The 11,519-nt window shown below is 35.9% G+C and overlaps 1 protein-coding gene across 1 annotated transcript; it reads left to right on the top strand.

Moving 5' to 3' along the window:
* Nucleotides 1-3,283: 3,283 nt before the first annotated feature.
* Nucleotides 3,284-8,209, top strand: LOC113295627 (3-oxoacyl-[acyl-carrier-protein] synthase I, chloroplastic-like). The gene is made up of 7 exons (XM_026543960.1): nucleotides 3,284-3,965; nucleotides 4,806-5,237; nucleotides 5,549-5,722; nucleotides 6,345-6,458; nucleotides 7,456-7,557; nucleotides 7,693-7,759; nucleotides 7,852-8,209. The coding sequence occupies exons 1-7, from the start codon at nucleotides 3,489-3,491 to the stop codon at nucleotides 7,917-7,919; spliced, it is 1,434 nt and encodes a 477-aa protein (XP_026399745.1). The 5' UTR covers nucleotides 3,284-3,488; the 3' UTR covers nucleotides 7,920-8,209.
* The last annotated feature ends 3,310 nt before the right edge of the window (nucleotides 8,210-11,519 follow it).

Here is an 11,519-nt window from a genome sequence, read left to right as displayed (position 1 = left end):
TTCACTTGGGGGCAAATTTTCCCCAGAAAAGGCTCTGGTTAAATTTGGATTTATGCATTAGTCCAATCGTTATCATGTTTGTCATATTTTTCAATCCTCCATATTTTTGTATAAGTAGGATCGTTTTCTTTTTCTTATTTCTTCTTTTTAGTGTTATTTTTCATGTTAATCACGAAACTTGATGGATCAAGCGTTTGTTGGCCCCTATTTCCATGACCTAAGAGATTTCTCGGACGCATTTGAACAGACGTTTTCATGAAAGTTGATTGTGCTCAATGAAAGTTATGCAGGGAAAATATTTCTTCAATAATGTCCTGTTGCCATGTTATCTTGAATGCATATGTTAAGGTACCGACCCTAAACTCGTCATAAGCCCATGGGTATAACTCAACTCGAAAACCAGTTGACTAGATGAGGGAACCCATTAACTTATAAACTACCAATTAAGCCCCATATAACCAATGTGGGACTAAGATCCCAATAGCATATTTGGTGCATCCTCCTCTTGGTGTGAATTAGTGTACCCCATAATTTTCTTATTACAGGTCATTTGAACAATATCATGGCCAGTACACAAGCAAAATCGAATGCATATCCACTAAGGAAATATTTATATTCTATACATTCCACTAAAGTAATACAATGGGCTCTCCCATTTAATAAAGAACGATCACCTAAGCACGCTACTTCTGGAATTTTGCGCATGAGAATTAGGATGATAATAAATGCTCATACTATGACTCAAAAACTTTTAACAAACAAGAAGCGTAAACTACTATATCGCAAATTTGCCTGGCGTCATTAGGGGCGACTCAGAAAGAATTAGGGGCGACATATAAGACAAAATAGGATAAAAATACTTATTTGTTCCTTCATAATCGGTAGTTTAGTATTATTTTTTTTTATCTACCGATTGTGACTATGTTCTTCTCTTCTTTGAGGAATCCAAAATTCCATTGGTTTTGAAAATTTTGAATTTTTGGCTACTACCACAATCGGTAGATAAATAACATCACGATAGAAAATAAACATCACGAAACTACCGATTATGGTAGTAGTGAAATTCAAAATTCCATTGGTTTTTGAAAATTTTGAATATGGGGCTCCTAGCACAATCGGTAGATAATGAACATCACGAGACTACCGATAATACAATCGGTAGATAATAAACATTACGAGTCTACCGATTATGAAAATAGAGAAACTCAAAATTCCATTGGTTTTTGAAAATTTCGAATTTGGGGCTACTACCACAATCGGTAGATAATGAACATCACGAGACTACCGATTGTACAATCGGTAGATAATAAATATCACGAGTCTACCGATTGTGAAAATAGAGAAATTCAAAATTCATTTAGTTTTTGAAAATTTTGAATTTGGGGCTACTAGCACAATCGGTAGATAGTGAACATCACGAGACTAATCGGTAGATAATAAATCTCATGAGTCTACCGATTGTGAAAATAGAGAAACTCAAAATTCCATTGGTTTTTGAAAATTTTGAATTTGGGACTACTACCATAATCGGTAGGTAATGAACATCACGAGATTACCATTTTAACTACCGATTATAATTTTCATAACACAAACCAACATACATCAATATAAACTACCGATTGTAGTATTGTCTACCGATATTATGGGGGACATTTTTGCCATTTCGAAAATTTTTAGATAAGGGGTGGCTTGATTTTAGGTTTCGGTGACCCTGTTTGTCTTATATGTCGCCCTTAATTCTTTTCGGGTCGCCCATAATGATCCTAGACAAATTTGCATAAATTGACAACCCATATTGCATTATTTATGCATATAGAGGAAAAAAAATGGTAAATGATCATGGTCTTCTGGCACAGATACTTTTTTTTCTCTTATGCAGACACGAATAATTAGAAACTGTAACTGCATAGGGTAAATGATATTACACATATCCGATCCAAGGCTTAAGTAATTATGTTTATATAGCAATATGATTTCGTATATGCAAATATCCTGAAAAGCTTAGGAATTTTCCACTTATAATTATTTTTCTTCTCAACATATCGAAGGAATACTCAACATCATTTGAACATGTACATCACTAATTTGAGAAGAGATACTATTATTTAGCAGGATGCAGCAGTACATGCCTAGCTTCAAGACATTGCTTTGCAAGTTCGTATACCAACAATTCATATGGTGGCTATACATACCCGAGCTAAAAGATAATTAAATTAGTATAATCAGTGAAGTTTTAAATTAGTATTGAAAATGTAACCTACAATGTTGTTAGTGAGAACCGTACGATCTTTTGTGAGGCCTTTTTCTTTATGGGTCATAGGCGGCGTGTTACCAGTTACCTTGATTTTTTCTGCTCTTCTCCGTTTCCATTCTCCTTCTTTACGTGAACAATCTTTTTGTTCTCTATTTTGATCAATGAATGTTTCTCTTAATCGGTTGAAAAAGAAAAAAAAACTACACATAACATGAGGAAAAAAATGAACACTGTTTATACACAAAATGGCTAAAACAAATATCATACTGAACATGATAAATATCATTATAGAAATTGGTGGAATATAAAATGCTCTATCGATGATCTTATAATTTATCAAGATGGATACACTAACTCAAAAAACTCCATGTATTACATATTCACCCAAATTTTTTCACCAATTATTTACACGGACACAAAAATCAATTAAGTTACGGGTATCTTGACATTTCAATCCTTTTATTTTTAAACACGCGGCCTCTTAAAATAGAATCCATCGTATATTTACTAGATTTATAGGTATCCAAACACTCTATTTCATAAGGTATGAGCTTATTAGTATTTTACTTTTTTAATAAATTTATTTTGTTTTTAACGAAATTAATTTCAAAACATGAATCTAATAATTTTAAAACATGAATCTAATATTTCATAAACAAGAAATAGGCCTGTGCATCGCACGGGAAAAAATTAATCAACTTAAAAACTGAAAAAATAATTAAAAAAAAGTTAAATAAATAAGTAAATTAATAAACTAACGAAAGGTAACCAAATAATTTATCTATTTTTAGGATACCCCTAATAAACACACTAGCTGGGCAAATCACTTTGTACGCCTCAAAACAGCCTCCAAATGAGTGCCTTCATCAACCCTAAAAGGTAATAGTGCCCTAAACAAAATTTGAACGGATATTGGTCGTGGGCCATGAAATGTGTTTTGGGCAGTATTACCACACAGCTTACATGGCATCCACTTGGCCCCAGTCACAGCTAAAATCATAATCACATTCACATAGAACAAAACGCCCTCCCAAAAACACACAAACACTCTCTTTCTATCTCCCCATCTCTACTTCACAGCAGAAAGTGAGGAAAAAGAAAACAGATAAAAAGGTTGTCTATAAATACTAGTCGCTGCATCAACCAACAATCAGATTAATAGATTGTATCGAACCCCATTCTCTCTTTCAAAGCGGGAAATCTACATCTTCTTCTCTAGAGATTTGTAGGGAAAATGCAGACTTTGCAATCAGCAGCTCTTCGTGTGTCACCATTAGAATCACTTCGAAAACAATCTCCGCTTCTCAACAATAACAACAATGTGAGTAACAAGAATAGATCGAAACTGAAGAGAAATCCATCTTTGGTGATATCTGCTTCTTCCAAAACGAGTGTGAATGCACCAAAAAGAGAAAAAGATCCCAAAAAGAGAGTTGTTATTACAGGAATGGGTTTAGTTTCTGTATTTGGTAATGATGTCGATACGTACTATGAACGTCTTCTTGCCGGTGAGAGTGGAATTTCACTTATTGATCGTTTCGATGCTTCCAAATTTCCAACTCGTTTTGGTGGTCAGATCCGTGGATTTGATTCTCAAGGTTATATTGATGGCAAGAATGATCGTCGACTTGATGATTGTCTTCGTTATTGTCTCGTTGCTGGTAAAAAAGCACTTGAAGATGCTGGTCTCGGGGGTGAAAATCTCTCAAAGGTTTGTTTCTTTATTTATTGCATGTATGCTGTTTGTTTTTTTGTTCACTTGTTTCCTACCGTTTATAATTTGGATCTGAATATTAGATGCAAAGGAGCACACATTTAAATTGGTTCAGATCTGGTTGATTTCCTTTATTACATTTACTTTTCATTTTCCTACTAAGATTTACAATTCGCACATTTTAATGAAACTATTAACACGTTTTGTTTTCAAATTTGTGAAAAGAACTATCTTCTTTTCATATCTTTAAAGAAAAATGGAGATAAAGTATCAATTCCTACTCTAATTGTTAGGGAATTGGTACATTTTTGGATTGAAATTGAATGTTGTATGATGAGATTAGTTAGAACATTGCTTGGTTTTTCTCTTTTACTTGACAGTGATTACTTCTTGTGCATCCGTTTCTTTCATTTACCTTTGGTAAGACCTCCATCGCTCGTATTTTTCGGCTGGACCGCCCCTGTTCATCTTGGTCATGCATGGTTTTTATAACAAGAAAATAATTTAGGAAAGTAAAGATGTTTGGTTGTGTGAAAAAAGTTTATTCACTGTGATTGACAATCTTTGGTAGAATGTTTAATTGCCTTTTCAATTTTGTATTTACTTCATTCTTCTCTTTTGGTCCGGTTTCATGTGCTCTTTGGTTAGAGGTATATTCCCCAATCATGTGCTTTATCCTTCTGGGGTAATGCATTTTCTAATCGTTTTTTGCTGACATGATTGTCCATAGCCCGTTTCTTGATTACAGTGATTACAGAACTTTGATTTCATGCTTTTTGTATTATTTCTAAACGTTGGAGTTCATCTTACTGTTCTTGCTCTTTTGCGTAATTACAGCTAGACAAAGAGCGAGGAGGTGTGCTTGTCGGGACAGGCATGGGTGGTCTCACGGTGTTTTCAGATGGTGTTCAGGCTCTAATAGAAAGAGGCCACAGGAAAATAACGCCCTTTTTCATTCCATATGCCATAACTAATATGGGTTCTGCGTTGCTTGGAATTGAACTCGGCTTAATGGGTCCAAACTATTCCATTTCCACTGCATGTGCTACTTCCAATTATTGCTTCTACGCTGCTGCTAACCACATCCGACGAGGTGAGGCTGATTTAATGATTGCCGGTGGAACTGAAGCCGCAATCATTCCCATCGGATTAGGAGGTTTTGTTGCATGTAGAGCCCTATCACAGAGAAATGATGATCCACAAACAGCTTCAAGGCCATGGGACAAAGAACGAGATGGTTTTGTTATGGGTGAAGGCGCTGGAGTGTTGGTATGAGTTAGAGAAGGATAACTGTTTATTTTTTATGCGCCCTTGGCTGAATTTCTTTCCCTATTAGTATTAGTTGGGTCAGTCAGCATATAGAGTTGCAAGATCGAAATGTGACTCCCTGACTCACCCGATGCAAGCATGAGGTTTTTGCTCTCTGGATTTACCATGTTTACTACTGACATCTCTGTTTGTCTGTTCAGTCTTATTTCCATCTGTCCTCCCATACGCTCTGCAGTGTTAGCCTAATTAATAGAGTTACCTGACGTGCTTTTTTTTTCAAGAGGATTAAAATTTAGATTGTTATTGGATAGGTAATGGAGAGCTTGGAGCATGCAATGAAGCGCGGTGCGCCAATTCTTGCTGAGTACTTGGGAGGTGCAGTAAACTGTGATGCTCATCATATGACTGATCCTAGGGCCGATGGACTTGGTGTTTCAACATGTATTGAAAAAAGTCTTGAAGATGCTGGTGTGTCGCCGGAGGAGGTACACTTTTAATACCATCTCTCTCTACCCCCTGATGTTGTGATGCGTTGCACACATCACTTCTTTTTTCCTGAATACCTAGAAAGACATTGTTCATTCGCTCCATACTGAGAAATATGTAATCAGCATGGATAATCCTTGTCTGCCCCTACTTTCTCTTGCTTCAGGCCACTTAGCAAGCTGGAGAGTTGTACTATTGATAGTCTCTGAACACCTAATGACTTACAAATATGTTTATCGAAATACTAATGATTAATACTTAATAGTGCACCTGGATACTAATAATGAACTGGTCCAGTTAAAGAATTAGTTGTAGAAGCCCAGCAGGAAAGTTGAACGCATGCTTAAATGCACCTTGAGGCTGATCAATTATTTAAATAAGCTGTTATCTTGTTTGATTGTTAAACAACCTTGTTGCTTTAAATAGTGAGAAGCAACAGCCTCCAAGAATATGGATTTCTGTAGTTGTTCCTGAACTGTTATGCAGCTTATCTATGATTGATTGTGGTCCTTAAGATAGTGTATTGTGTTTTTAAGTTATTAGATGATCTACAACGTGTGAGTTTACTTATATTTTCCGCAAAGTCAGTATTCGAGATTGACAACTTCTATGTCTTCCCAGGTTAACTATATAAATGCACATGCTACGTCCACACTTGCTGGAGACCTGGCTGAGGTGAATGCCATAAAGAAGGTATTCAAGAACACATCCAGTATCAAGATTAATGCAACTAAGGTGAATCTCTCTCTCTCTCTCTACATATATATATAACTGGTTTGTCGTTGCTACTGTTCGAGTTTGCTCAACTAGTTCTGCTAACAATTCCCTAGGATATTTGAACAATGTATATGGTATTGCTGTTTATTTTGATTCAGTTACATAATTTTGAAATTTCAAGCTGTGCACCTTCATTAGTGATAATAGTTAGCTTGGTGGAAAGTTAGCCCTCCGGCTGCTTGCCAAGAAATGTACCTTTACTATTTGTCGAATTTTATTGCGTTATACTTATCGATGAATGCACATGTATGACCTCTTCCAAAATAATGACCTCTTCCAAAATAATGACCTCTTCCAATCTGGCTTGGTGGGGAGATTGCCTTCGTGCCCCTTATCAAAATAATGACCTCTTCCAATTGACACATTCAGTGCGTCATATCTGTTGTGTATTAAATTCTCACACGTGGTTAACTTAAAAATAACTAGGAGAGTCGATGCCACTCTGAAATTTATAGCAGCAGCAAATTTTGATCTGAAATTAAGTGGCTGCAAAAGGTTTAGTTAGTTATTATTTTATGTATATGATTGGATATTGAAAGTGGAAATCATTTGTATTTTCAAAAGGGAATGAATTAAGGGATTCTTCTTTTGAAGGACGAGAACATGGGAATAAACCAAAAACCACCTCATTAAAAAGTGAAGTTTATACCAGTATCTTAAAATGTTAAATTGTGACTTATAATTTGCAAGTCTGTGACTATTGAAATCTTCAATAGATTTGCCTTACATCTGGTTTGAGTGATCTGTATGATGAGGAACTCCTTCATCTTTAGTTTAACCTTTGATATGTGGATGAAACGTGCACAAATCAATGGCTGAACAATTAGACCGGTTTGAGCCTTTTCTTGTGAACTTTGTCAATCATTTCCATAATCATTTGAAGCAAGCACGACATTTGTTTATTGCTGACATATAGTCTTCTCATTTTCATCTCCTAATTGTTTTTTTTTTTCAGTCTATGATTGGGCATTGCCTTGGTGCAGCAGGGGGGTTAGAAGCCATCGCCACAGTGAAAGCCATCAATACTGGATGGTTGCATCCTTCTATCAACCAATTTGTACGTTATAATTTTAAGAAAGCTTTGTTGCTGTAGTTTCAGAAATTACCCATCAGGAACTGGAACAATTGTCCAAATCTTCCTTTTCACTTACGTATCCACTGATTCCCCCCTTTTTTGCCTTTGTAATTGCAGAACCCAGAGCCTGCAGTTGATTTCGACACTGTTGCTAATGTAAAGAAGCAGCATGAAGTGAATGTTGGTAAGATACCGACTCTTGAATTTCCATTGATCACAGTCGACCGATATATTGATATAATCAGACTAGCTAAATTATCTTCTTTCTATTTGCAGCCATTTCCAATTCTTTTGGTTTCGGAGGACACAACTCTGTCGTGGTCTTTTCAGAATTCAAGCCTTGAGATTAATTGGATTCATCCTTCATTTCTCGGAAGAACGGTTTTGCTCCCTCCAATTTAAGCTGTTTTCTTTTTGATTTCTTCTTAGTCTTAGTCCCTGCACATGTATTTCGTTCAACGCTTGTTTCACTTTCTTTCGGTTTCTCTCATAGTAATTTATCATGGAATTTGAAGAATTTATTTGTTATATTCTCTCGAGGAGAAGTCATGAATATTTGAGGAACTAGTAGTGTATGGATTGTGGTAATTTAACTGATTATAGGTGAGCACATGCCAAAGGCTTAGTTTATTTCTGTTCCAAGACTGTCTCGATGTATTTCACTTGCGAGATATGCAGGATTTTGGACATTTGGATGTCATATGTTGGTTAAATCTGATAACCCTTTTCTATATGGAGTCGACTGATTATATTACCAATTGGCCGTGTGTCACACCCCCAATTTAATGCTTTCAATTTCCTTCGGTCATGAACGGCAATAAATACTGTGGTTTAGTGAGTTTTCACCCACAAATACTTAGTTTTGCACAACTGCATCAATGTGGGCATATACTGTATTAGAGGTTAATTGTGCATCAAACTGACTAGTGAACTCACAAAATCGACAACATAATGGACACACAACAGTAATGCAACAATTTTCTTTTATTGCATCGAATGATTACAAAACTCGTCCATCGCGTGGACTAAACATGTCGTCGTCTCTTAGTGATAACTTATTCTCTCAAACACGAGATTAAATTTCTGCTTAGTCTCATCTACTGATTTATAATGCCTTTCTTAACGTTTATATCCCAGCAACATGACCAAAAACCGTGCATAATTGATGCACAAGCTTTTGACACCAAGTGTCCAAGAAGTAGTTTCCATAACCGACTAAAGTGGTGCATAACTGACTAGCCTTCTATGATTCGTTCCAGCAATGTCACACCTGTAAAAAGTAGTATATGAAGTTTCATTCGAGGAAACCGCAAATGCAGAAACACACTATCAAAACTTCAGACTGGAATGTAGTTGAGACCAAATCTATCGTCACATTGATTCAGTTACAGCCGCGCTCTTTATGCCTCTTGAATCTCGCAAGACTCTACGCAATTGATTCTCTTAGTTGACGTCCTTTACAGCCTAATAGTTGCTTCAACTCAATTGAAGACTTCAAACCAATAAGCCTCCCACAGATAAGAATATATGTGATTTCCGTTTTGATCAAAGATCAAGGTGAGATAGGAAATCGGTTGCAAAAGACAAAGTCTAGTAGCAAACTTCAAAATCCGGTACTTACGACACCCGAAGAGCATCCTAGATTATTATTCACCTCACAAGTAATCCCTACTCCGATTTCAACAAAGAATCGTTGATGAGTGTTAGAGCATTGCTCGGTTGAACCCACCAAGCGTTGGAATGTCAAGTTTGATTGTCATATTTTAGTGAATCAAAACTCATATAAAGAGTCGCTTGATTATTTACTAGAGTCAACTTCGTATAGGTTAGCTAGAAAGTTACTAGGATATGAGACTTACAAGTATTACGTGAAAACTTGAAGAATGTGAAGAAGTAAAGAGCTAAAACGACGACATCATCCTTCCTCTTGAGGTTAGTAATATTTGACTTGAATTACTTCATTCCTAATGTATCTTTAAAGTCGTGCATATTGAAAACATAACTGCGAAGCTATGAATGATTATACTTTAGTTAGACATAGTATTAAGGAATTACAATACGAAGTATAACGTCTATCTTTTGAACTTCGTATATAAGACATCGACATAATCTATGAATGTTATTGTGATTATGTATGGGTGAAGATTTCGTCCTAGGAAACAATATTTTACATTCTTTTAAAGGAAGTACGTACAATTCATAAACTTGTTTTATGAATCGAAAGGGAAATCGCGAGGCTTATTGGTAGTGTTATTCATTGCAAATATTTGGATTACCAATATATGTTTTTAGTATAACCGCCCATAACTTGTTTATGTATCTTGGTAAAACTATTCACAAGGCCTGACTTTTGTATTGGTATGACTTTTATTAGTGAAACCGGTCTTAAGTAATCACCTGAGATGGTATGTCAAGATAATGAGAATAATATCTCAGAGAAGGACAATGGAAATTGGTCTCATAAGTCTTTTCGAAAATCAAAGAAAAAGTCTATGACTAATAACTTGATTGTGAATCAGGTTCGTGATCAGAAAAAAATGAATCCAAAACTCAAACATGTTTTGGATCCGACTCCAATCTCTAGTGAAAAATCATCTGAAAAGAGATTAGATTCACTAGACTACCCAAGTTCTGGTTTTCGCAAAATGTTAGAAAGATTCTTCAAACATGTTGAAAGCTATTCAGAAAAGGGAAAAACCATTGACAGTCTATGACAATGTATAACAATGATCGAGAGCTTTTATTTTCTCATTGTTATGGCTACGGATCTTTAACAACTATGATGCTGAATTGAACATCTATGGAATCATGTGAGTACATGGAAAAGACGAAGTTTTCGAGTAATGTTGAAGCACCAAGGAGATCAAGCATGTGGACGAGAAGCTACAAAGTTTTATTTATCTTGTGATCCATATGTATTGATAGTTTTGCCACTAAAATTGACAAAGGGGGAGATTGTTAGAGCATTGCTCGGTCGAACTCGCATGCGTTTCTATCTCAAGCATGTTTGTCAAGTTTAGTTGTCAAAACTATATGTCTTGATTTATAGACTACTTATAGCTAAGTCTCGGTTTAGGACAGGTTAGTGTAGTTGAGCTCCAGACTCCATGGCGATCATCTTACGAAGACGAAGAACTACTCAAGGAACCAGTGGAACTTCATCCGACTAAAAGGTATGTGGAGACTTGAACTAATCTATCAGTCAAAAGTCTACCTCTCTATCTCCTACTCTTGAGACAAAGTCGTATAAGTATGATAGTTTTCATACATACACATTTGCTGTTTCGAGCCGAGTTTACTCGCCTATCTTTTTCTCGAAATATGTGTTGGTAAGCTTTCGCTTTAATCACTTTTCATCTTAACCCGTGACGAAAGTCATGATGACGTTTCAATCTTGAAAGTAGCTTTGATGATGACAATCGTGAATAACGATTGTTACAACATTATAGAAGAATGTTTCAATGATTGAAATGTAGAGTTGAGATTACGTAACCAACTATGGATATAAGCATATATAGTGTGTTCGCACATTAGTGTATAAATCCATGTGCCGGAAACCAAGTGTGTGCATATGTGTGCACACGGTATTGGTGAAGGAGACAGGTTTCGAAAACTTCCGCTGAGTTTGTAAGTTTGCAAACTGTTAAACCAGTCACCTTGGGTATGCATACCCGTACGCGTACCCACAGAAGTTTTCGACCAAAAAATTCTGCTGAGTTTGTAAACTCAATTCCGGTAGCTATGGTACACGTACCAGTACGCGTGCCCAAGCTGGTTATATTTCTCAAATCGGAAGTTCATGAACTTAAACAATAAATCAATAAGGAATGCAATCTTTGCAAACCATGGCTATATTGTTCATGAATTGATTCAAGTGAATCAAACCGATTTTTCTTCAATTGTGTCTATTTATAAAGACCTAAGCAATTGAACAACTCTTCAAC

Source organism: Papaver somniferum, chromosome 1, assembly GCF_003573695.1.
Source record: "Papaver somniferum cultivar HN1 chromosome 1, ASM357369v1, whole genome shotgun sequence".
NCBI classification, from domain to species: Eukaryota; Viridiplantae; Streptophyta; class Magnoliopsida; order Ranunculales; family Papaveraceae; genus Papaver; species Papaver somniferum.
The sequence above is the reverse complement of the archived record's forward strand: the minus strand, read 5'-3'. Positions and strand labels throughout refer to the sequence as shown.

What these genes read in the sequence shown, in the direction of transcription:
- LOC113295627 (XM_026543960.1), top strand. Translation starts at nt 3,489, where the DNA reads ATGCAGACTTTGCAATCAGCAGCTCTTCGTGTGTCACCATTAGAATCA. An exon ending in GGGGTGAAAATCTCTCAAAG is followed by an intron (nt 3,966 to 4,805) that starts GTTTGTTTCTTT and finishes GCGTAATTACAG; the next exon opens with CTAGACAAAGAGCGAGGAGG. An exon ending in GTGAAGGCGCTGGAGTGTTG is followed by an intron (nt 5,238 to 5,548) that starts GTATGAGTTAGA and finishes GTTATTGGATAG; the next exon opens with GTAATGGAGAGCTTGGAGCA.